Source organism: Toxoplasma gondii, chromosome IX (genome assembly GCF_000006565.2).
Source record: "Toxoplasma gondii ME49 chromosome IX, whole genome shotgun sequence".
In the NCBI taxonomy this organism is placed as follows: domain Eukaryota; phylum Apicomplexa; class Conoidasida; order Eucoccidiorida; family Sarcocystidae; genus Toxoplasma; species Toxoplasma gondii.
This window is the reverse complement of record NC_031477.1, coordinates 871106-896131: the sequence shown is the minus strand read 5'-3', so window position 1 is coordinate 896131 and position 25026 is coordinate 871106. Positions and strand designations below refer to the sequence as shown.

General features: G+C 54.7%; 4 protein-coding genes across 4 annotated transcripts in view; 2 read left to right on the top strand and 2 right to left on the bottom strand.

Annotated features, from left to right (window-relative positions):
* Positions 1-56: 56 nt before the first annotated feature.
* Positions 57-5280, bottom strand: GTF2H3 (general transcription factor IIH polypeptide 3 GTF2H3; the record flags this gene model as incomplete). The annotated part of the gene is made up of 9 exons (XM_018781446.1): positions 57-453; positions 737-797; positions 1163-1430; positions 1805-1846; positions 2312-2445; positions 2746-2955; positions 3481-3683; positions 4075-4159; positions 4701-5280. 9 exons carry the CDS (start codon positions 5278-5280, stop codon positions 387-389), a joined length of 1650 nt encoding a protein of 549 aa, XP_018636255.1. The 3' UTR covers positions 57-386.
* Positions 5281-6474: 1194 nt separating this feature from the next.
* On the top strand, positions 6475-12028 carry TGME49_266940 (DHHC zinc finger domain-containing protein). Its single transcript, XM_018781447.1, has 2 exons — positions 6475-10531; positions 10929-12028. Exons 1-2 carry the CDS (start codon positions 7856-7858, stop codon positions 11385-11387), a joined length of 3135 nt encoding a protein of 1044 aa, XP_018636254.1. The 5' UTR covers positions 6475-7855; the 3' UTR covers positions 11388-12028.
* An 817-nt stretch (positions 12029-12845) lies between these two features.
* TGME49_266950 (protein kinase, putative) lies at positions 12846-24038 on the bottom strand. The gene is made up of 8 exons (XM_002368733.2): positions 20152-24038; positions 18914-19203; positions 17872-17991; positions 17432-17500; positions 15875-16923; positions 15461-15512; positions 14784-14899; positions 12846-14304 (listed from the first exon to the last, which is right to left on the bottom strand). Exons 1-8 carry the CDS (start codon positions 20221-20223, stop codon positions 13721-13723), a joined length of 2352 nt encoding a protein of 783 aa, XP_002368774.1. The 5' UTR covers positions 20224-24038; the 3' UTR covers positions 12846-13720.
* The window catches only part of TGME49_266960 (beta tubulin), a 7948-nt gene continuing 5952 nt past the window's right edge, over positions 23031-25026 (top strand). Inside the window, exon 1 of the mRNA XM_018781448.1 lies at positions 23031-24847. Coding sequence (XP_018636253.1) covers positions 24752-24847 — 96 coding nt within the window. The 5' untranslated portion in view covers positions 23031-24751. The remainder of the gene's footprint in view (positions 24848-25026) is intronic.

Below are 25026 nucleotides of genomic sequence, written 5' to 3'. Positions count from 1 at the left end.
ATATAACCATCTACTAGTAATGGATGCCGTGTGCAGCAAGGATTCGATATTTCCGAATCCGAGAGTAACACACGGAATTGTCGCAGCTCAAGATGAGACAACCACCCTGACACGGCCCCACATCCAGGTGCTGGCGTGTGGCAATTGACTGGCCACCACACAGAAACACAGCGGCATCCGGATAGCCGTTCGGGCATGGACCGCAGTCAAGCTATCTCGAGCTAAATGACTGCATGGCCTCGTGTAGCAACAGTGTTACACCCATGCCAGTCTCGCGGAGACAGACGCGACAGCGAGCGTTCTACGCTCAGGTGCGAGGCGGCCGCTCATGTGTCGAAACTGTCCTCTCACGCAAAGTAACCGGGAACGTTATCCGCCTCTCGCTGTTAATAGTTTGGAAGATCCACTCCACCTGCCATTTTATTCTTTAAAAGTCCTCGAGAAAAGCGTGACCTACAGCACGAGTAACACGCAGAGAGACACAGATAAGATGAATAGCTGGAAGTCCCTTGATTGTTTGGTTCCTTCCACAATTGCAAGTGGGGGGAGTGGGCGGCGGAGACGCCACAAAAGGACTGCTCCCCCGCGAGCACGAATTGAGACACGAATACTAGTAGTGGCCTAAGCACGTACTCCTGCACTGACATTTGCTACATATCGAACAGTCTGCGGGGAGCCTTCACCATAGACCGAACAGCTCTAGGATTCATTGAGACCTGCTGTACCCCGAACTCACTTGCACACGTCGCAGGAGATTCTCTCTTTGCCCGTCTGTGCGTCCTTTTCGGAGCAGTATACTGCGGGAGAAGATACACACATGTGTACGAGCATGAACACAAATTCACTCATTTGCCTCCACTTTCGACTGACGAAATCACGCCAGTTTACGGAGTGACCCAAACCCGGGTGGACGTGCCTGTTGTCCACAACCGCGCGTGGAGCCAATATGGCCGCTTCTCTCCGCATTGCCAGGTTCTCCAGAATCAGAATATTTTGCTCAGAGTGCCTCCTGAGGCGCCTCACCGCCGACGAGTGGAGGACAGAGCAAGTCGCAGACAGGCTGGAGCAAACGTCGCGCGCGGAATATCTGGGGTTTTAGAGACCTTGTTTGTCGCCACCCTAGACACCGGCGTGGCAGCGCCAGTGATTTTCGATAGCCTACTTGCGAGACAGCAGGAGCAGATGCAGCAGACCTCAACGGGCTTGTGGTGGCAAAAGCAAACGGCCGTGTTGCTCCGTCCCCGGTGCACAGAGAGGGCAGCAATGGCAGGCCGCAAAGACATCGACGGAAAAATCCAAAAGAGAAGCAACTGAAGAAGCGCCAGGCCGCCGTCAAGACTAGCACTGCCGCTCGTAGAGGCCGAAGGAGCAGCCTGCGCGAACTTTAGGTGCACACCGCGTGAGATATCACACAGTTGTTCCGGAATCGTCTGCATAGAAACGAACACAATCACTCGAATGCATCGCTGTTGCCGTACAGAAAACGATGCACGCTCTCCCTTCGAAGTCCGTTACTCTCCCTGTGGCCCTCCTGGCGACCTAGGCCTCTTCCGGTATCGTCTCGTCAATCTCCACAAGACGCTCTCCTGTTTTCCTATTTTCACCACCGGAAGTGCTCTTCGGAACCGCAGATGACGCCGGACGCGTCTGCCTACACTGACAGAGGCAAGACATTCCAAAGCGAGGCTCGAAGACGAACACACTTGGCGATATCTCTACAGCCTCCTACGTGGAGACAGCGATGCGACGGATCCCTTGATCCCACTGGCACGCACATTCGCCGGCACTGTCACGAAGGACTTACAGAAGGGTTTGTGCTCAGCGCACAGCAGTCGATGACGATATTCTGCAAGCACAAGAGCAGCACACTCGACGCCGACTCACGGATCCTGCGAGACAAATCTCGGTGAAACTTTCGTCCCGTGAAAAGTCAACGATGTAGCTCAAGCACCCGTTCCCCAGTTCCGAGAAGGCGAGAAACTGCCGCTGCGTTTCTAGATGCCAGACGATCTAGAAACGCAAAAGCAGACCGTAACACTCTGTCGCAGCGGCACAGGTCATAACTTATTGGAGAAGGAATCACGAGCAGCCCTGCTTCGCCAAAGCTTCTCAGCATCGAGGCAACAGAGGCAGTCGAATGGAGATTCTCCCGAACTCTGGCAACAAAGTGTGCATCATCTCTGTCTCTCTCTCTCTGCTTCTTTCTTCGTGTCTAAAACGAGCAGCTTCTAGGACGTCGCACCGCGCGTCTCTCCCAAAGAAACAAAGTTTTCTGCCCTTTCAGGCAAATGCGAAGCACACGTGTACGCACTCCTTTGGCTGCGGCAAAGGCCAGATTCATCAGCGGCATGTACTGCGACGAATAGGAACGATCAAGAGACCCGTCGAGGATGAGAACTCGTCGCTCCGGCGTCCTCGCACTCCTTTTGGAAACCTTGTTGAGGCCTGCAGAGGTACGCAGCCAGGCATCCGCAGTCTGTGAGGGCGACACAAAACCCGCTCCTTGGAATTTGAGCCTCCTTCAACGCGTTCCCAATAAAGTCACAAGACTCCACACGACTGGCAGAAATATGAGCTGCCCTTTCTTTTGCTCTTCTCATGACTTTAGGAATTGCAACGCATGCAGTAATATTCACGCAGGTCCGGCACACGCTTTCCGCGAGAGGCGTGGAAGCGACTCAGCGATAAAAATGAAAAACTCAGTTAATTAGCGTGCCAGGAGACGAGCCCGGTAGGACGTCTTACAACACAGCGCGAGGGATAGAGCCCCCGCCAGCATCGAGTCTTCGCCGCAGGCAGTCGTTGGCCGCGGGGCAGCGTCCCAGCGACTGCGGCCTGCGAGTCCATCGGCGGGCGCTGCTCTTTTCGCGCTCTCGAGATTTTCTGTCTTGACCCGGACAGAGCAGTCCGCCTCAGCTCGCTCAGTCTTGACTCTCTTGACTTGGTCCGAGCCGTCTGGACACAGCGCAGCAAAACCGAGGGCGAAGTCTCTCCATGAAATCTGGTGGAAGAATACGCTTTCGGCTGACTAGCGTATTGAGATAGTTTACGTTCGAAACAGGAGTTCCCGTCGATGTCAGGCGAGTGCGGAGAGACCTGGGAGTTCACGTCGAAGATGGCTTTCATGGAAAAACGAGGTGTCTTAGGATACACACAGTTCCGGGGCACGACGCACAGCCTCTTGCGTCCGCCAAAACGAGAGGTGGAGCACAACCAGCAAGTGCACCAAACTTGCTCCACTCTGCCGAGAAAGTCCCTTGGCATTTCTGCAGACCCGCGAAACACCGGCGGGATGCGCGGCGTTCCACCCTCCCCGTGTCTGACTCGGTAGTCACCACCTCCTGATCCAGAGGTGAGGAATGCACGCTTGAAACCCTCTTCTCTCAAGCATGCAAGCCGAAAATCCCTTTCGCACGAATGCCCCCCAAGTCCGAGCGTCGTCTGGGGGGAGGTCCCCTTCCTTTTTGACCGAACAATCACGCTGACCTAGACGCGGGCGTCGATCCAAAGAAGCGCTTCGTTCCTCGGTCTCCACAGATGTCGAGCCCCGGCATGGAGGACCCAGAGATAGAGGGAGACCTGCGGCGAACTGAGCAACGCGCGCCATCATGGTGGAAAAGAAGCCGCCGAGTCCAGCCGCCTCCACCAGCAAATTCGGCACGCGGCCCGCCACTAACACAGCGCTGCAGAGACGGAACGCATGCAGGCGAGCCATGCGAAAAAACAGGTCCCAGTTTTTCGAGAGGCGAGAGAACTCCACGCGCGCATCAAAACAAACGGGGAACTGCGCCCGGAACAGACTCGCAGGTGTACTGAGGGCTCTCGAAGCCATGGTGTCAACGGGGCATGCCTGGGAGTTGGGAGAACCTAAGACCTTCGAGGTCCCACCGGAAGTCCAACGCCTCGCAGACACTCCCCAGAAAAAACGCCCCGCCCCCACAAGGCATGCAGCGACTTCAGAAAACGAACATCGCGCGGCGCGGTTCGCAGAGGAAACACCAGAGGGCGGGGAAGGATCAAGCGCCGCCGGAGAAAAGAAGCGCCAAGAAGCAAGAAGAGACAAAGTGGAGTTACCTGGTTCGTTCGTTCATTCCAACCACAGCCACTTCACTGCAGGGCGTGAGAAGCGTCAGAGCGCGGACGAAGCCGCAGAGCGCACCTGAAGAAAAGTCCAAATAACAAAGCGAAGGAAACTACAAGAGGCTGGGGCATGTGACCGAGTGAGGAACGGGGCTTCTCGACTCAACCTGAACAACTGTCTTGTCCCTTTAACTCCAAAGCGTTGAACGGGACCGGCGCCCGGCTGTCGGTGATGAAAAGATGTTCGACAGAAATCCCTCAGCGGCGAGTGCTGCAGAGATTTCCGAACCTTTTCGCTTTCTTCCAGTCACGCAACAGATGTGACTGACGACTCTTCCGTAGCCAAGACGACGTTTAACGTTTATCTGCTGCCTGACATCTTCTCCAGTCCATGCATCTGTCAACGCCAGGTGCATGCGCGTGCACTTCTGCTACACCATGTCGTCTGCTTCTGTGGGCAAAGTTAGGAGTTTCCTGCAACGCGTTTCGCGGTCCATGCGCTAGGCCCTCTCCTGTGATTCGAGACCCGCCCCCGTTCCGAGTCTCGCCACTCTGTGGCTCCGAGTTTTCTAGCGATGCATGCGCAGTCTTTCTCGGCCTTCGGAAGCTTCGCAACGTACACTCGAGGACGTGCAGGAAGGCGAGGAGCGGTTGCTCCTCCTCGCCGGCGCCTCTGCCCTTCTTCGCCTCGTCTCTGCAGAAGGCAAGGTGTCGATTTCTCCAGAAATGTCTATTTAAATCCACGACGATCACCACGGCTGCGTCGCACATGGAGAGACTCGCAGCTGCGCCTGGCGTTTCCGGCTTCAGAGAGGCACAGATCGAGGCCTGATTCGAAGGCTTTCGCCGACCTCCAGACTCCCCAGACTCCACTGCATGCTCATCGGGGCCTGCAGAAGGCGCAGCAGGCCTGTGGCTGTGGGGAGACGCGGGAGGCTCTTGCGAGGAAGAGAGACACGCAGAGGGTGAGACAGGCTGCTCTTGCATCACGCGCGTCCCCACCGGAAGAAGGCAGCTCGGTCCTGAAGTCAACGGAGGTGGCGAGGCGCTTCCAGATGAGAGCGACAACGCCGCTTCCCGAGCAGCGACGTCTGGAGCGTCGCCTGCGGGTGCATCCCCAGACGCCCGGTGGAGAGCAGAAGAGGCAGAAGCAGGAGACGCGAGGGGAGAGTCTCCAGGCGGAGGGTCAGGCGGCTGCATTGAAGGGAACCGAAACAGGAAAGACGGCAGGGCCAGAGAGGGATTGAAGCTGGTCTCGAAACAAGCGCGAGACCTCGCAGGAGTGCTGGAGGAACAGCTAACAAAGACAAAGAGAGAACGAAAACAGGAGAGGACACCGGCAAAGAGAGAACGGGTGTCCAGACGAGAGGGAGAGAGTCCGGGACACGGGGAAGCATGCAACGAAAAAGGGATGTCTAGCCCAGCAGAACAGAGGGACCGAGAAAGCGATGAGAAGTCGCTGCGCGAGACCTCGGGGGGGATGTTCCCCGCTTGGCAGCCGGGAGACGTGGAAGAAAACAATGAAGACGGAGAGAACGAGTTTTTAGAGACGGACGAGAAGAATCTGTTTGCGGTGAGGTACGTGAAGCCCGAGAGTGCCTCTCCGTCCAGAAGTCTGAAGAAGAATGTCGGAACAGAATGGACTCTGCAAGCAAGTTGACACGTTTAGACGGTGAATGAACAGAGGAAGTTTGAAAATGGATGTGTTCAAGCGACTTGCAATTTTCTGCGAGTCCCCCTTGAGATACCCTCGAGCACCTCCGAACGGCCTTTAAAAAGGACCCGAGAGACTTCACAGTGAAAATTCAAAGCTCTGTCGGGAGAAGGCAGGCGCGGTGCTGCCTGCAGAAGAACTCAGAAGCCGATTTCACTTTTCGGGGTATACGTTTCCGGAGTCAAAAGAAAAGTCTCTGGACAGGACGCGCGAGCTCAACGCTCTTTCCTGGCCCCGTATCTACTGGGCTTTCCCTCGGGAGCGTGCACAAGACGCGCCGAATGTGTTCAACAGTGCTTGGCTTCAGGAAAAAGCTGCTGTTGCCTTCCTCAAGAAGCCTCGCGGACGCAGAAAACAGGGAAGCGAAGACAAAGAGAGCGCGAGCGGTCACTTCGTCGCTCTCCAATGACTCTGCGCTTCTCTAAACTGAGTGTGCTGGCTTTTGTGTGTTTAGACTTCCAGGACTGGAGTCACGCCTTCATCGATGTCAGAGGTGGCGGCTTCAGGCTTCGCCTCCACATCTGGGAGGCGAGACAGAAGTTCGGAGGGCAGAGAGCTACAGAATGCTCGCGGACGATTTAAATGCTAGGCGCATGCATGCACTGAAAAAATCGAAAAGAAGGGCTCGGAAAACGCTGATTCGTGCGCGACGCTCGAAGTAGCTCGTGCGTCGCGCACTTTTTCTCCGCTTTTCCGCTGCAGGTGACTCATCCTTTCTTTCTCTTGCTTAATTGGGTGTCTGAGAGCCGTCCCGAACCTCTAGAGGATATGGAGCTGCACGAACATCCGTCCGGCGGCCGATCACGAGTGTGCCGACGACGCGTGGCTGCTCCTCCGGACGTCGACGTTTCTGAATTTCCCAGCGGCTCTCACATCCATTTCGCAGTTTCTTTTCTTTAAAAGCGTTGGCGACCTCAGTTCTATCGGAACTTTGGAGACTCTCGCCGTCGATTTTTTCGATCTGAGCGCGCTTTTCTCCGAGCCGCTCTTATGTCTGGTGACTGTGCCGGCGCCGAGCAGGACAAGCGTGGTTCTTTGGGAGAAAACTGGTCTTCCTCCTTCGTTCGACTCTCAGGAGTGTTTCGAACTTATGAAGCGTCTTTTCATTTTTTTCCACCCCGGGTTTGTCGGAAATGTGTAGTGCCTGTCAAGGCTTGTAGCACTCTCTTCATGCGCTTCAACGTCCCAGCGAGTCCTATCGGACCTAAACGGTCTTTTTTCTGTCTTTTGCACCGGGAAAAACGCATTCTTGACAAGAGGGATAGGCAAATCTCGAAGATTTTCGCGAGTGGATGGCGGGTCTCCTTGAGGCGCCTGCGTTTTTTCACCCCTTCCTCGTTTTATCTCTGCTTTCCCTTTTTTTTTACTTTTCTGTTGTCCTTCCGTCTTGCTAAAACCCCCTGACAGCCAGCATGTTGTCCTGTGCACTTCTCATGGGTTGCTTTAGCCGCGGTTGCCGCGCTCATTCATGTCTCCCTGAAGTTCTTTCTCTGCTCTGCTTCCTTCTTTACAGCTGCCTCGCGGTAGCAGCAGACATCGAAGGAAAAACGGCAGAGACTGTAGGAAGTAGATGTGCGACTATTAAACACGCCTCCCAGAGGCCGTGATAAAACTATTTCCAACGCTGTACCCCTCTGCCGACATGTCCTCTCGGCGTTGTTCCTCGCTACACAGGAAGCCCAGGCGCGAGTTGACAGTCGCTGAACCTTTTGTCTTGACGTTACAGTTTTCGCTTCTTGTTTAGCTCTCTTGACGAAAAGTAAAATCCCCTCATTCGTTCTCCATCGGCACATCGCGCCTCTCTCTTCTCCAGAGATCCGCGCCGAAAAGCGGTGCAGCCTAGTAGGTGATGCACGGCGCTGCAAGAAGAGCGCAGTCAGCGGTCGTCTCGTCCTCGGCGAACCGCGAAAAGTATCTGCTTCATGCCTCCCGATTCACCGCGGTTGGTGGATCGGAGTTGGACGATCGTTTTCAAGCTTGAACGCCAGTCTCCCTTTTCAAGCCTTCTGTGCATCTCCGCATTCGACTACTGAGAAGCTGTACAGAGAGCAGTGCTCGACGATGGTGCTCTTCACCGCTTTCGGTCAAAGGTTTTCGGGCCGCGCCGTGGCGAAGGCCGCGAGACAGAAACTGCGGAGCGCTGTGCTTCGCGTTGCAGGCATGGATCTCTGTCGCAGTTGTTTCTTCGTCGCTCAGATGTCGCGGGCGGCCGAGCGAGAGCCTTCTGCCTTTCTGCCGCACCATTGCGCAATTCAGAAGCCTCGGGGAAATCGGGAGTGCAGGAAGTTGTCCGAGACCGCCGGCTGCCACCGCCCTCGCGAAAAAACGTGGCCGGAAAACCTCGCGTCAACTGCGTGTGCGAATGTCGCGGCGGGTGTATGTACACCGCAGCAGGCAAGCGCTCCGCGAGCGACGTCGGTCGTTTCTCGGGCAGCTGGTCGTTTCTCGAGGGGTTTTTCGTGTTTCTGTGGACTTGTCAACAAAACATTTTGCTTTGTCGCCCGGCTTCTGCCGTATTTCGCCGTTCTGCTCCTCTCCGTCGCCACCCTTTGCTACTTTCTGTACGTGCAGCCTGCGATTTGTGTGTCGGACACTGGCGCCGAAGACGCCTTTCCGGTGCTCCTCCCGCCTGTCCACCTGCGGGCTTCTCAACAGACGCAGCACCCGGGACGCTCGGCGAGTGCAGACGCGTCGACAGCTGCTGGCTTTCCTGAACCGACCGGATCTTTGGAAGGGAACTCTTTTTCAGGGACGTCGTGGCTCTCGCTGTTCCCCGGACTCCAAGAGGCACCTTTGGATCAGCAATATTTGGCGTTCTGGATGCACTTCGTCCAGGCTGCGAGTCACCACCTTTTTCAAGTTCCGTTCTGCACCTACGTCGGACTGTTTTTGCTTTTTAATGTCTTCTACAACTTTTACTTTGCATGCACAGTTGATCCGGGCCGCCCTCCCGTGCTCGTGTCGGCAAAGCGCGAAGCGGAGGGCGGCGCCACTGAAGAAGTTTTTGTCTATTCAGCAGAGAGCGGCAAGATGGAGATAGCGGCTCTCACCTATGTTCTTTCGCCCTCGTCTTCATCACCTTCATCGTGCGTCCCCGACAAGACGTTGACTGCCTGCGAGTCTGCAAAAGGCGATTCCGAGCCCCGAGGACGCAGGGCGGCGTCCTGTCTTTCTCATCAGTCTGGACAGCCTGTTCGGCGAAGTCTGAGGTTAGCGCTTCGCGCGCTTCGGCAGGAGACGAGTTCTATTCGCGAAGAACCCCGAGAGCAACAGACCGCTTCCTCTTCTGCCAGGACGACTGCAGCTTCCTCGCCTGACGCCTCTGTTGAGCTCGCGTCGACAACCTCACAAAGTCACGACCGGGAGCGCGGAAAAGGGACCTGCAAGAAACCAAATCAAAGTTTTGGTGTGGAGTCTGTTGAGAAGGACAGCGTCCCTTGCAGTCTTGGTCGAGAAGAGGCTGCTTTGGCGTGTCATCTGTCGCCACGAGATCCGCAGGCGGCTGCCTCGACCCCGCCTGCTGCCCTTCCGCTCGCGTCTCTCCGTCCAGCTGTCTCTGCAACAGAACCTTGTGCGAACCTGAGCGCGAAGGGTGATCCAGAAGTCTGTAGCCACTCGAATCGAGTGAACAGAGAAGGTGAAGGTTGTGCAGCTGTGAGTGATTCTCCAAATGGCAGGGGCCTGTGCTCTCGCCTTGTACCTCTCTGTTCCACGTGTGGGGGCGCGAAGCCGTTGCGGACGCACCACTGTCGGATTTGCAATCGGTGTGTGTTGAAGCAAGACCACCACTGTCCGTGGCTGAACCAGTGCGTAGGTTTGCACAACTACCGCTTTTTCTTTCTGTTTCTGTTCTTCCTGTTTCTCCTCCTCGTCCACACCCTCTGGGTCATGCGCTTCTCGCTGTTTGGAGCCTTCGCCTTTCGGCGAGTCGTCGCCGAGAGCCGCGCGCACCACGCTCGACTCGTCTCGGAGCAGCTTGCCATCGTGCGGCGCAGGCAAACCCTGCATGCAGGGGAGACTGGCGGAGGCGCTTCGCCGTCTGCGCAGGACAGCCTGCGCGCCAGTTCGTCTTCGCCGCGAACGGAGGCAGAAAAGCAGCCCACGACGAGAGAAGAGAGTTTCTTCTCACTCTCGCGTCTTCTCCGCCTGCCCTTCTGGTTCTACTCCTTCCTCCTGTCGGTCGCGGAGGGCGACAAGAGCGACTTCGCGGACGCCGTCACCGACTTGCAGATTCAGGCTCTGGTCGCGGAGTTGGAAGAGACGCTTCAGGCCAGACACGAGGCGCCGCTGAGAGAAGAACTGGCGCGCCAAGAGAGCAGCGAGCAAGAGTCGCGCAGGCCAGGAGAAGAGACGAAGAGTCCCACCCTTGCAGCTTCTCCTCTCGTTCAGACAGCCGTGCAAGACGCAGCGCGGGAAGCGTTCAAACTCGCAAGACGCCTTGCGAAACAAAGGGCGGGACCCCCCCCCTACGGATTCCGCACTCTCGTCGTCGTCGACCGGCTGCTTCAGCACCAGCGAGACGTCGCCGCACAGATAGCGAAGAACCGGAACGGAGAGAAAGGAAAAACAGAGAGTTTTGGGGGGCTGGACCCCTCCTGGTGGCTCTGGCAGGCCTGGGGCAGACAAGCGATTTTATTTGTCGGTCTCCTCGCCCTCAACGTCGGCGTCGCGGTCGCTGCTCTCTTCTTCTTCCACGTCTACCTCCTCATGGGCAACCAAACCACCATTGAAGTGCAGGTGAGGAACCCGTCCATCGTGCGAGTGAAAAAGGACCAAGGAAACAAGCAGCCCTCCACAAAGACAAACAATCACACAGGTCAACTGTGCCCCACAAAGACGTGTATATATATATATATATATGTATAAGTGCATGATGTGCCTAGATGTTGTGGATAGATAAGTAAATAGATACACAGATAAATAAGTAGATAAATAGATAGATAAAGAAGTAATCGTGAATATATACACGGCTGTCGGTGGGTGCTTGTGGCAACATGTGTGTGTGCGGATGTTCGATATCCGTGTATGTCGGAGTGTCAATTGATTTGTTTGGGGTGACAACGTTTCTGACAGTTCCGCGATCATGGGAGAACAGCGCTCCAGGGAAAACTGTTTCCGACTTGTTGGTGTTCAGCGGAACTGCGCAACTCGGCGGAGACTTCGCAGCCTCGCTTCCGTCGCCTCTGGATCGGCCTCCTCTCCCCCGTCGACTGCGTCTGCCTGCCCTCACCCTACTTCTCCACCTGATATTCCGTCCGCAGAGGCTGTCTCTTCCTCGTCGTCTTCCTTGTGTGCTGTTCCGAACGTCGGGCCTTCTGTCTTGTCTTCGCGTAGCGCTCCGTGTGTGCATGCGTCTCGGGCATCTCCGGATCTTGAGGCCAATGTGAAGCCTGGGGATCTGTCGCTTGTCGGCTTTTTTTTGTTGTGTCTGCGCTCCTCGCGTCCCTCTGCGCTCCTGCCTTTCCACCGGGGCATGCGGGAGAACTTCCGCGAGGTTTTTGGTCCGTCTCCGTTCCCTCTTTGTTTCTTTCCGTATCTGGCGCAGCCGCCCAACCGATCTCTTGAGGAGGTCTTGGGAACGAACCGAGTGTGAAACTCGAGAAAAAGCGCCTTTTGTGAATCGGCCATCTCCGCGGGAGTCGGTGCCTCCTGGGCTTCTGCGAGTTCGTCTTTTCTTCTGTTGGTACGCAGTGTCGAATCTTCAAGAGAGAAACTCTAGAATCAGCACTCCTCTACATCCCGTCTACACCCGCTGCAGTCACTGCGGACTTCAGAGAACAGTTAACTCTTCTCCACGTATTTAGGGCATGCAGTTAACCGGTCAGGCAACAACTGAAGCTAGCCCCGCCCCGTGAGGGATCATGCAGGCGACCCTCTCTGCATGCGCTGTGAAACTCGTCGTTTTAGAGGGAACGCTCCCGGGTAAATCCACTACGTTTGAGGCGTCAGTCGCAATCTGCACACAAAACGAGTGGACCGGCTTATATTCGGTAACCAGAGTGATGGGTGCATGCGTCGAGGCTGGGAAGCGCAGTGAGACGTGTGGAGCGGCGCATAAGGAATTTCCTTTTGGAGACAGCGAGAAGACGGTCTGGCTCTGAAGGCGAGGAGACTCTCAAACATCAGGCTTCGGAATGCACACAGATAGATGCAGGTCTCACTAGATGGGCAGAGACAGGCGATGAACATGGAGAAACAGATATAGCGCCGTTGGATGGAAACCTATTCCACGCATTCCTTTCCGAAAGCGCAGGAAAAAGACTGTCCAGGTCGGTGGGTGTCTCCTAAGGGACAACTCTGCCTCAGAAGGCTCCCCAGTCTTCTGTGGGCGTCTCAGGCCGGGGGTGCCCAGAGCCAGTTAAAGAAGTAGCAGCAGAATAGGAACTGACGTTGTTTCTTGCTACCACAGCATCTCTGAATGAGTATTTCAATTCACTCGATTCGAGGACTCCTATGATTTTCCTATGAGTTCCCGAAAAGCCGGTGACGAGGCGCGCGAAAGGGGGGCGGAAAGCGAGAGCAAGTGGTGAAGAGACAGGTCGTCAAAGAACAAGAGACGATTTTCTGAGTCCAAAGAGGAAAGAACAGCCTCGCACATGAAACCGCGCAGGCCGAGTCACCTGTTTCGAACAGATCCTCTCGAGCGTCTACCTTTTTTGACACTCAACCGCTGTCCCCTGATATTCAAATCCACCGCTGGATGCACCAAAGAATGGCTCCTCAGTCCTTTGCCCTGGGAGATCTTTGATGGAAATGCTGCTACCTTTATTGATAAAAAGTCGAATCCATTACATTCACAATTGAAGAGCACCGCCCCTCACAATATGAGGCATGCACGTGGCACACGTCGCATGACTCTCCTTATATTTATATATATATATAGATATAGATATATATATAGATATATATAGATATATATGAGTATGTATATATATATGAGTATGTATATATATATATATATATATAGATAGATATATATGAGTATATATATATATATATATGAGTATGTATATACATATGTTATGTTTGTATAACTATATGAGTATGCATACAGATGAGCAAGCACTTACGGTGGAGAAGTCTCTGGTGTCGGAAGTACACAAGTCATATGGAATCGAAGAAAAGAGTACACGCCTTGGGTGAGAGAGACAAGACGAACGAGCTTCAGAAAAAAGGTCTCTCTAAGGTAGTTGACGGTTTCCCAAGTCTATCTCAGCGTCCTTCAGGCCATCGAAGTCGACAGTCGGGTATTCTTTTACATGCACATCTCCCTCGTCAACGAGTAGCCAGAAAGAGATGTGCTCTGACCACAGGAAAGAGAACAGGCCCACCAGAGAGTTTTTTCGGCTTCAGGAGAAAGTTGCTCTTCTTCCTACCTGCTTCTGAGGCGCCTCTCTCTCTCTGTCAGCGCCACTGTGAGAGAAACGATCAGGTGAACAAAGGGCACACTGCGCATGCAGCTGAAAGCCTTTCTGTCTCCCCTCAGCTCTTTTACCCTGCTTGCTTCTGCGTGATTGTCGCCATCCCGTCAAAAGACTTTTTTAGTCGGGCCTGGGACATAGCACTGGAACAGTCCGAAACAGCACAGAAACGGTGACTGCCAAGCAAATTCCACAAACCCATCGGTCTGCGTGTGTTCGTCGATCGTGCCTTGTCGAGCTTTCTCCCCAGCCTCCCTCACACTGCCCTGTCGACTTGCATCTTCTTTCTCTCGCTCTTTGGTCCTCTTCGCCCCTGTGTGCTTCCCCCGTTCTCTCTTGCAGCTCCCTCCTCGTCCACGTCGAGACTCGGCTCCGACTCAGAGGTTCTCTCCACAGTCGTATTCTTTCAGTTCTGCTCCTTCTGTTCTGTTTTTTTAATTCTTCTCGCTCAATTCTCCCTGAGTTTGTTCGCCTTCAAATCCGCCGAGACTGGCGCATCAGACCTTCACGAGCACCGCAGGCGCGCCAAGTCCTCTTGGTAGTCGCCGTAAGCCGCCTCTTCAAGTCGCGACCCGCTTCTGCACGAGCGCTGCAGCTTCTTGAACACAGAGTTCGACTGCATGCTCCATCCCTTCTTCTCGCTGGCCTCTCTGGTTGAAGACACCTGAGAGCCGCGTCCGCTGGCGCCCTCGGCCTCTCCGCGTGACCGCCGCACTCGCCAGCCTTTCACCGTGGAGCCCACGACCCGGTCGCGCGCCTGCACAGTCTCCGCAGGAGCCCCAGCTGTCTCCTTCGGTGCAGTAGCCGTCTTCTTGGGCGCCTGGACTGTCTCCTTCGGCGCCCAACCTCTCTCGGCTGAGTCGTGTGGGCGCTGCGTCTGTCCCGGGGCAGAGGAGGTCAGCGAGACGCTGGTGCGCGCTCGAGAAGAGACGAGACTGCGCCGCGCATGCAGTCGGACGTCGGCGAGTGCGTTGGAGCCTGCAGTGGAGGTTCCCGACTCTAGGGGGCCAAGCACAGTTGCCTGAAGAGACTTGGGGGAAACTTCTAGAAGCGACGTTTGCGGCGAATGGCGGAGAGGCGCCTCACTCTCTGCAGGGTAACGAGAGACACCACACACGCGAAGGGAGAAGAAACGCGTTTCCGGACATGTCGACAACCAAAGTATCTGCACAGAGTCTCCCTCCGACAGAGAACGGAGAGGAAGAAGTAGAAAGCGAGAAGAAGGGAGACGGACAGAAGGAGAGAGAAAAAAAAGGAGAGAAGGAGAGAGGGAAAAAAGGAGAGAAAGAGAAAAGGAGAAAAGGAGAGAAAGAGGAAGGGCGAGGAAGAGAGAGGTGACAAGTGGATTCGGATGGCACCTCGGGTGGCATAAAAGAACGCAGTCAACCGAAAGTACGGTTAGACGAGTTCAAGACGTATGCACAGACGTAACAATGTACGCAAGAGCAGAAGAGACGTGGAAATGGGGTGATGACGGCGAAAGGAGACAGAAAGAGGAAGAGAAGAGGGCCAGACAAGGATATCATTTAGTGTTTCATTTCCTTTTTCAATCTGTCACGAGATCCGACCAAGGCCTTGCGTAGACAGTGTCGTGCCGAATCCAGGCTCTCCAGAGTCGACGCCGAGGACGCTCAAGCTGGAGCCGCTGCGCAGACACACCTCCGCGTTGCACTGGGAAATCCGCCTATGAAAGCGAGAAACAGAAAGCAGGTCACTCGGACGTTCACCCGACTCTTCACTTGCAAATTTGTTGCATTCCGTTCGAAGCAGTTTAGATGCGAAGTACGTCAGAGTTCTGCCCTCGCGTCAAGGCGCAGCTTGCGCTTCTGTGGTGTCGTCGTTGCGAGTCCCCACGACATGCGAGTTCTCCGCAGTCGCGCAGCCAGACGAACGACGGACCTCAACAGAGGGAAAAAAAGTTCAGGCTTTAGGCAGACAGGCCCATGAGTGCAGAGTGTAAAGTCATAGGAGGTGCTAGCAACGAACGCAGAGACCTTCCATGATTCGTGGCGACGCAAGAGCGTTTCTCCACTTGCAGACGCGCAGGGGGCTGTGGCTGCACCCCAGAGAAGGGTGCGCGTGCAGGCTGCATTATGAAGCCGTGCATGCAGTTTGCGTCAATGCATGCAGCTGGAGGTGTGTCTAGTTCTCTGCCGCAGTTTCGATCTGCCGTGCAGCCTGGAGAAGGAAACTGCGCAGTGCCGCTTTTCGTCAGTCGCTGGAAACTCGCCTTCTCTGTGCTCACCGCCGCAGGCTGCGAGGCAGGGTCAATCCCTTTCGACCGTCTGCCCAGGCTTCTGTGTTTGAGACAGAAAACAGAGCAAGCAAAGGAACAGAAGAGCGCATGCGCTCCAGTTCGGTCTTCGGTCACAGTCGGGGGCTGAGGAAGCGAGGCACACAGTCGAGAACCACTCCGTATCGATATTCAGTTCACCGAGGAGAGTGGAGGCCGGAGAAGAAAAGAAACAAAAATTGAGAAGTCGACCCGAGGCAACATGTGTGTCGATTCTCCACGTCCTTCTCCCAGCAAATCCTAAAAGTGACGTCTTCTCTTCTTCCCTCTCGTATCTTTCTTCCCTTGATTTCTTGTTTTGAGCATCTTCCTCGTCGTGTCTCGCCCGTCTCGGCTCTTCTCCGCTTTGCCCGCTCGCTTTCTTACCGCGCTGGATCCACGGGTGGTTCAGAGCTTCTGTGGCTGTGGGTCTGCGAAGGAAATTTTTCGTCAGCAATTGCTTGCAGAGGTCCACGGCTTCGGCGCTGGGCGCGTAGTCATCATCATCTGTCTGCAGGTCGCATGCGTCTGCTTGCCCTGTGCTTTCGGTCGCTAACTTCCCTGGCGCGAGGCACTCTTGGACGAGGTTCTCTGCCGAGCTCGGAACGCCATTCAGCGCATGCCTCTTCTTCGAGGCCTTCCCTCGCCCATCGCCTTGTCCTCTCTCGGTCGATTCTTTGTCGCTCTGTGTCGACCCAGTCCTGCCCTCCCGGTCTCGACCAGCTGAAGTGTCTCCTCTCCGAGTCGCTGTGTCTCCACAAAAAAGTGCAGGCGCCTCCCCACCCCCTTCTCTCCGTCCTTCCCGCGACCGAAGTGAGTCCAAAGGACGACCGTCCTCGCGGGATCCCGCCTCTGTTTCCCGGCTTTCTTTCGTCTCCTGTCTTTTCTGTGTCTGCTCTTCCTTACGGCTCGCCTGTCTCTCCCGTGTCTCCCGTCTCTTCTGCGTCTCCTGTCTCTCTTGTGGCTGTCCCTGTTCGCCGAGAGTGTCTCCGCGTCTGCAGTCGCCACTGGCGGCTTTGGAGGCAGGCGGTGCGGCTGGAGTCGGAACGGTCTCGAAGCGAGCTTTGTCAGGGCGGACCCAGCGTGTTTCCCCACGAGAGTCCATGTTTTCTGTCGGCATTTCTCCTCTTTCTCCAGGACTTTCTGCGCCGGATCGCCGGCGGGTCCCCTGGACGGTGTCTGTCCAGCCGGGCTGCAGGTCGCGCGTCCGGATGTACGTCCACGCTGGCTCTTCCTCAATGATGCTTTTGAAGAGATGGTAGGTGTCTGCGGCCGCGAAGGGGAGCCGGCCAAAAAGGAAAACGTAGAGAATCACCCCGACCGCCCAAACGTCCACTTTCCTCCCGTAGTTTCCAATCAGCATCTCGGGCGCCAGGTACGCTCGCGACCCACACGCCTCCTTGAGCAGCTTCCGAGACGGCACTCGGCATGCCAACCTAAAACCAGGACACCAAGACCGCGTTCCAGTCGAAGAACAGTCACCGAGAAATTCCAGAGGCAGACTCGACAGACAGACGGCTGCACGCGCGCGGATAGACAGGGGAAGCGAGCTGCACACGGAGATCGACAAATGAATAGACAGGTAGGGAGACGCTGGGTACGGGAGACAACGCGACAGAAGAAGTAGGCAAGGTCAGAATTCTCCTCAGAGCTACGAGGCAACGCAGGGCGCGTCGACTCCACAACAGCTCGAAAAGTACATGCGCTCGGAACTACTGCGCGCACACGGGAACCTCGCCTCAAGCGAGAAAGGAGAGAAATGCACCTTGGGTTTCTCGCGCTCCTCCAGCGACCGGAAAAGGTCAAACAGAAGAAACCAAAACACGCACCGAAGCCTCTGGGCGTCTTGGGCGCCAAGACCGTGCCAGAGGTGCAGTTGACAATCCAGAGAAAGTGAACAGTGAAAAGAGAAAATACGTCTCCGCAAAAGACGCCGGAACTTACCCAAACCCGCCGAGCTTGACCGTCCGGCGAGTGGCTTCCAGCAGAAGGACGTTGCTCGGATTTACGTTTCTGAGAAGGCACACCGCAGCGCAGAGCCTCCAGAAAAAGATGAAACACGAGCTGGACATCGCGACCCATGGCTCTCTGCCCCCTGACGACGACAAGACTCCCTCACAGGAGGTCTCTGTTGAAGAGAGAGAGATGAAGAGGGAGACAGATAACGAGAGGAGAAGATCTACAGAGGAGAAGAAGAAGAGAAGCTGCGAATCGTGGAAGAAGCCGGGGGGACAGCAACCGAGCGCGCGCGCGATCCGCGCCGGTCGGCTGTTGTGTCTGAAAGGGAGACGCCAGCCATAAAAGCGTAGCGACTGAAGTGAAGCGTTGTGTCTTCGTTTTTTTTGACTGGTTGCTGTCAGCTGGGAAAGCCCACACGGCCCGACCTGTGCACGATGGACCGAAGGTGGAGGGTCTCAATGGCCATCAGGAGCTGGCGAATCCACCGGGCGACATCAGCCTCAGTTGTTTCCTCGTTCTCGTCTAGAGACATCATCTCGCCGCCTCTGCAAGCAGAAAGTGAAGTGGATCCGGAAACGCAACCTGCGCCTCTGTTCTGCGACTCGGAGAAGCAGAAAGAAGACTAACGAAACACACACGTCTCACCAAACGGTCGGACAGAAAAGCCTCGAGGCAGACACCCACACGCGCGCATACGTCCACGTACACACAGTGTAGGTGCATAAAGAAACAGATAAAAAATCGATGGGTGAATCTAAGCTGGGACACCAGAAAACGCAGGTGTGCATACGCAGAACTTTGGCACAAAGATAGAGAAAGAGACGCGTCAATCTTCACGGGAGAGCGAACCACCAGCTGGAGGCAACGAACGCGTTCAAAAGGTAGCTGCGGTTTGAAGCTCGCGGGGTAGACATTTCAGGAGCAAGCAGGTGCAGAGAGAAACACTGTCACATATGTGGACGTCCGCCGACATCGGTGGACCCAAAGAGAAAATTGAGAGACTCCATGCAAACGTGTGTATCTCTTTACAAAGTGAGAAATACAGAGCCTCGCAGCACACACATACATATGCACACAAGCACATACAAATATCAGATCTGCATGCGTACAGATGTATGCATATATACATTTCTGTATTTGTCTTTCGAAGAGAGAGGTTCGGGCTCGTCGCATAAATATATATATATATATATAAATATATATATATATAAATATATATATATATATATAAATATATATATATAAATATATAAATATATATAAATATATATATATGGTATGTGAGTCTCTGAAAGCGTGTTTCCGGTTGGCGGCATGTGTATCGTGCACAGAGTGTGTGTGCGAAGATCCGAATGGACAACGACCAGAGGTGGGTGGTGTGTCTGTCCCTTGTTTCTGGTGGCTCGATCCGCCATCGCCCGAGGCGCGGTCTGAGGCTCCCGAGGGTTCCTCGTTCACGCGACTCACTGGCAGAGCTCGAAGACCTCACAGAAGAAAGTTCGTTCTGCGTAGGCACCGAAGAAGCGCAGCACATGGTCGACGCCGCGAGTCGTTCGCGGGTCTCCGTCTCGACTCTTCATCGTCCGAGAACGAGTCGGCGCGCGCGACAGCAGGAAGGAGTGGCTCGCGTTGTTCAGCTCAGTCAGCAGGCCAGCTTCAAAGCGACAGTCGGCCTCCAAGTAAGGCTGACTGCGGATCTTAGCAGCGCGGACTTCTCCCGTTCGCCGGTCGGTGCACAGCCGAGTTTGCGTGAAGGTCTGCATGCAGCGCGCGAGAGAGGGAAGCCGGAGAGAAGAGCAGGCGCATGCACTGGGAACGTCGCCGCGCGGAGACACGCAGCAGGACGCCCGGCGGGCAGAGCGGGGGACCGAGAAAAAAAGGCACGTGTGGATGCATGCAAAGGAAGAAGAGCCACTGAACCGTTTGGGGGAAAGTGGACGGGTTCCTTAGTCGCGAGTCACAGGAACGAGCTTTTAAATCTTCGAACGGCAAACAACTTCACGACGTAGTTGGCGAATACAGTCAGGGACCGAAACGTTCACATCGCAGAAACAGAAATGTGCACAACTGCATGCATCCATACAAATAGTCATAACAGCGCAGAGAGGTAAAAATACGGGAGAGACAGACATATGCACGCATAGAACAGTGTCCACGTAAAAGAGATGTATGCATACACCCACACATGCGTGTGTATACAGACATACGCGTCTGCGAGTGTGTAAACATGAACAAGGTTCGAATCTGCGATATACAGGGGCACACGGGAGTCTGGACCCTCAACAACTGGCCGAGAGACAGTTTCCCCCCGAATGTTAGAAAGCCAAGATGGCAGGTCGCCGCATTCGCCGCCAATTAACCTCGCACATCACGCGAAATGGAGAAGGCGCACAAGGATGTACCGTTGCGTATGTATGTTTTTTGCCAATGTTTTTAATACCCATATACATACATATATAGATATATATATATATATATGTATATATGCATATGTATATATGCATATGTATATGTTCATATATATATATATATTGAAAGCGTGAATAAGTGTGTTCGTCCAGAGGGAAACTGCAGCGCTTCACGTTCCACGGTCACCCATGCCTTGACCGTGATATGGAGTGCAGAAACTCAGGGCGCGGTGGCTCCCCACGAACGCCGGCTCCGGGCGCTGCATGCATCGACGGTGGCGTGGAAGGAAGTCTCACCCCAGTAGCTATCTTTGGACCCAAGAGGTAGTCGTCGTTGAAGGATCGATGGCCGCTCTGTGTGCATCCCATTTTGCTTTCGGTGAGGCGGCGCTGGAGAGAGGGAGGTGTGCCGAGACAGCGCCAGAGACTAAACGACGTGTATGGGAGAAAGGCGACCGAGGGGAGAGACACGGACGCAGCGAACAGGCGTCCCCTTCACGCAAGCATGCGTTTACAGGCAAGAGGTGAGGCGCAGCATCGACGTCATGATGGGGTCCCTTGGAGCCGCAAGTGCGGTCCTTCTTCCTTGTTCGCGTTGTGGACCAGAGACACAGTCTAGAATTCTCCGTCACACGTCTGTCAGCGTCTCGCCGAGACCGGAGCGCCAGAGACGCGGATTTGTGGAGTCACTTTGACGAATCAGTGCTCCGCCCTCTTGAAGGAGAGGCCAGTTCTCGGCGTCGACCCAGGCTCCTGTGTCACAGGAGGGCAAGCTACGTCCAGAGAGTCCAGCATGAGACGCGAGACTCAACAGGGAGCTCAGATCTCGCGAGAAGATCGGTTCTTTGCTGCGTTTGAAAGCTTCTCTCGTTCTTGCGGAGACTGTGGCAGTTTGCACCAACGGCGGACGATTTCGGGAGAAGCGCGTCGACGCATGCATGCGAACGCGGCCTTTTTCTGCAGAGGTGGACGTCTCCTCCGTCCATAGCCACCGCTCGCGCGGCTGCACAGCGCCGTGGAGAAGGCGGAGCTTAACAGGCAATGAAGTGTGGCTTCCTTAAAAAGCGACAGAGAAACGAAAAGGAAGAAATCGACAGGCCGACTGCAGAAGGACAGAAACTCCTGCAGGAGCGAAGCCCCCCGAAAACAGGGCGAAGCAGCGAGAGGGACATGTGATCCGTCAACGACACAACAAGGTCGGAAAAACCTAACAGAAAGCCGAAGGAATCGAAGACACGACTGCTTGGAGGATCGTCTACGGTTTTGGGACCCGCGAATCAGAGAATCGAGTGAAGAGACGCAGCAAAGCCACGAGAAAACGAGACCTGAGATAGCGGGCGAACCGTTCCACCGATGAGGCTGGCAAGAGGGAAAGGCCGGAAAGGAGAGAGTTTCCAAATCGGTCGCCCTAATGTGAAGACGACGAGAGAAAAAGAACACGCAAAGGTCCCTGGCCTTTGGACTTGTCCTCACTCTCTTCAAATGTCTTCTTCAAACTCCGAAAAGAGACAAGCCGCTGGTGAGTCCGGCTCATCTCCAACTACACCGCTCCAGGTTTCCCTACATGTTTGTCTGTCTACTCGAACTCTCAAGAAAAAGGAAAAACGTATTCTGTCCGGTCCTCTGCGCATGCAAGTACCTCTTCTTCACAGGCTACTGTGGCGCAGGCCAGTGATTGGCATCGACGCAAACGCGGGATGAAGCAACATGAAGAATTCAATGACACACAGAAACGAAAAAGAGCAACGAGTGAGAGAGTCACAATGTGCGCAGGAGGGGGGCCTCGAGACTTCACAAAATCACATCTACACCGTGATGGGTTTCTCTCGGGGTTTCCAAGCTGCGGAGAAGCCTCTACGCGCTCCGCTCTTCGCCGAAACAGACCTTGGATGCCACTGTTTTTTCGGAGAGGTCCAGAACCTGAGTGTTGAGACAGTGGAAAGGAAAAAACGCGCTGGTGAGGAAGAGGAGCTGGAGAACGGTTCCGGCGGGAAAGGGGAAATCAGTGGTGATTTTGACGTCGTCGGACGCAGCCCAGAGATTCGTGTCGACCCCAACTTCCTTGCGAAAAAAACAGAAGCAAGTTTTACAGCACGAAGGGAAAAGCGTTCTGGCATTCACATGTCGAAAGCAGAGGGCCTAAGATCCGTTACACGAAACTTCTTTCAGGATTTAAATAAATAGTCCAACACGTGCGACTCACGCCCCAGAAAAGGAGCGGTTAAAACGACAAAGTCCTCCCTCAAGCGCTCAGAGCGACGGCGGGAGTCGTAAGGTGGAGCTTGAACATCAAAAAATGTCCGTGGTTGACTCGTGCTGACGGGTTGAGCGCCAGCGAGTTTTCTCGAGGGGAGAGACAACGCAAGGCAAGTTGAGCCTTGTCTTTCGATGCGAATGCTCGCGAGTAGCATACACACTAGAAACGACGCGGAAAACGAAGTCGAATAAAGAGAAAAGCACGTTCGGCTGTCCAGAGGGGGGTTGGCTAAGCTGCGCTTGCCCTCAAAGTAGGCTTCAGTCGGTTCGGTAGAACTGAGAACGGAAAGTGCACGGGAGTCATCTAGAAAACCAAGAAACTGACGAGACGAAAATCGGAGGCAAGATGGGGTAACGATTCCCGCATGTGACCTCAAGGCGCTCTAGCGAAATCTGCCAATTAACCTCAGCGCGTTTGCGGACCCGCAACGCCGGGAACGAAACGCGAAACGGGAGAAAAGCGAGGAAGTTGGGTGGCGAGGAAGGAAAACCGCACTAGAAGCTAGAAAAACTTATCGAGTAGCAATTTCAAAGCATAGATGTCGTCGTGGGATGTTAACTGGGAAAGAAACGATGTGGTTTTACTCAGCAGAAGCCGTCGGAGTGGAGGCGCAATGCCTCATCCGCTTCTAGCGCGAAAAGTATCACGAGTCCACTCCGGCGGTATTTTTCACCTTCCTCAGTTAGTGAATTTTTTTACAAGGAGTAAAGTCGAAATGCCTAGCACGTTTGCTTTTTCTGCATCGCGTTTTCAAAGCAATAGCACTACAGGAGCGCTGAATATCGTGAATCCAGCTCCAAGTCCTCCGCATACGCGGGCGCGTAAGAAGCCGTTTTTTCATCCCAGAACGGCATGCCTGGCTTACGGGCTCCATAGAACCGTGGGTGGCGAGAGTTCCGTGACGGCGCTTACGGGCAGACGATTAGACTGTTCTACAGACTGTTTTTTCAATTCGTGTTCCCTGCAAAGAAGTAAATAACATCTTCCTCAGTGCGAATTTCTCCAACGTCATATTTTTGTGGGTAGAACAAGGAGTCGTAGGGGTTTCCCGACTCCATTATATACCACGAATCGTGCGAAATTCTAGGCCTTTTTTCCGTCACGTCCTGTAAAATCCTTGAAATATCGTCCCGTGTTCTGTCTCCATATGACAGAGTGTTACTGTAGGGCCTGTTGCGGCCACCACCACTGTTCGATACCAACACATCTCTACTATGGTACGATTTTTTAAAAGGGGAACACCTAGTCAGATTCTATTTCTTTCCTAGGCATCTTTCCCCAGGGGTTACCGTGTTGGTGATAGGGCACAGAGCATGAAAAACTTAGCCTACTCGATTGTGGGTGCCTCTGGACGGTGTCACAGACCTTGTGTACGGTGCGATCCGTGGCACGTAGAAATGAGAGCACCGCAGCGAGGTACGAGCGATAAACCATTTCCAGTCTGGAAAAGGAAGCGTCCGTGAGTTGGCGAGAGAGTATGGCTGAAAATACCTCCTGCTGGGAAACGAAGCCACGCGCGAAATAGCAGTGTTCGTGATTCAGGGTTGTTCGCAGAACGCGTGTAGAGGACAAAAGCCTCATACCGTGGGACACGGAACAGTCGAGAGGATAATACGAGCGATTTACATGAATGTGTTCCTCTCTCCTGCTGGTACATGGTTTTTCTGCCTCCGCTGTGGAAAGAACGCCTACCGCGGCCGAGGGTCGCAGGTCGCTGGCACCTTTCCCACCTGAACTGTGTCCGAGGTGGCGGCACTCTCTGGCGTGGTTCGCGGGTTTTGCGTTCGTGTGGTCGTGGAGTTCCACAGAAGAGCAGAAAGGTGAGAGGAAGAGTGCGCCTGGATCGACCGCACACGTGGAGTGGAAGGTATGTGTGGGTCTCATGTTCCCCATGAACGAAACGCTCTCCTCAAGGACAACATCCCCGTTAAAAATGGATCCTCGTCTGAGGGGATCCCCTCAATTCTGTCTGCAGCAAAAGGACGCGTGTGTACGGGACGGCGTGTTGGAATATCCTTTTCTTCATGCACTCGCGGGTTCTGAACGTGGTGAACCCTCGCTAGATAGCCGTGATGGTGTTCTGGAAGACGCCGTGGGCAGAGAATTCGAACGACTATCACACCCGCCGAGCAGACGGCCAGCGCCGTGGGTGGTGCTCATCCTTCCTGCGGCATGCGCCGCAGGGTTCAGCACGCTGACTTGAAGTTGCATTGGACAGGGCGAGTTCGCAATCAAGCCGGAGGAAAAAAGGGAGGGTGTTGCTGGGCAGGGGAGCAGCGCGAAGTCTGGCGTCTTTTTTTCGTTGCGTCGGGTCCAAAAACCGCCTTTTCTCTCGCGTCTGGCCCTCTCGAGTTTCGCATCTTTGTCTTTCTTCACTGTCGTTCGCGGGTTTTCCACCTTTGTCCTCCACACACGCGTGTTAGAAGACACCTTCCTTCCAGCCCTTCCTCATTTGCGCGCCGCAGCCACCAGTTTGTACAGCGGCCGGTTTGGTGGTGTTGCGCCTTCCGACCCCAGGTGCTCCGGCAGAACGCTCCCGTGCGTTGGTGTTAGGATTCTTTCCTCCCCCCCGGGACAGCCGTTTTTGTCGACTTTTTTCCTTCTGCGCGCTCTGGTTCCTTTTTTTCTGCATCTTCCAAAATGAGAGAAATCGTCCACGTTCAGGGTGGCCAGTGCGGCAACCAAATTGGCGCCAAGTTTTGGGAGGTCATCTCGGACGAACACGGCATTGATCCGGTGAGGGAGAACGGGTTCCGGAGTGCGGGTTCCCGGACGCTGTCTTTTGTCCTGTATTCTGCGTGACAGCTTCGCCAGTGTAAATGGAGCCGTTTTCCCTGTGGAGAATCGCGGAGAATGGAGGACTTTTCCGAGCTCGCAGGTGCCACCCTCCACCTCGACGCAACCAAGTGCACGCA

Bases quoted from the DNA above. Each gene is read 5' to 3' on its own strand.
- TGME49_266940 (XM_018781447.1), top strand. From the start codon at position 7,856: ATGGTGCTCTTCACCGCTTTCGGTCAAAGGTTTTCGGGCCGCGCCGTG. The intron at 10,532-10,928 runs GTGAGGAACCCG...GTTGGTGTTCAG, and splicing joins AAACCACCATTGAAGTGCAG to CGGAACTGCGCAACTCGGCG.
- TGME49_266950 (XM_002368733.2), bottom strand. From the start codon at position 20,223: ATGGGATGCACACAGAGCGGCCATCGATCCTTCAACGACGACTACCTC. The intron at 16,924-17,431 runs GTAAGTTCCGGC...TCCTGGTTTTAG, and splicing joins GTCAAGCTCGGCGGGTTTGG to GTTGGCATGCCGAGTGCCGT. The intron at 14,900-15,460 runs GTGAGCACAGAG...TCGCTTTCATAG, and splicing joins CTGCCTCGCAGCCTGCGGCG to GCGGATTTCCCAGTGCAACG.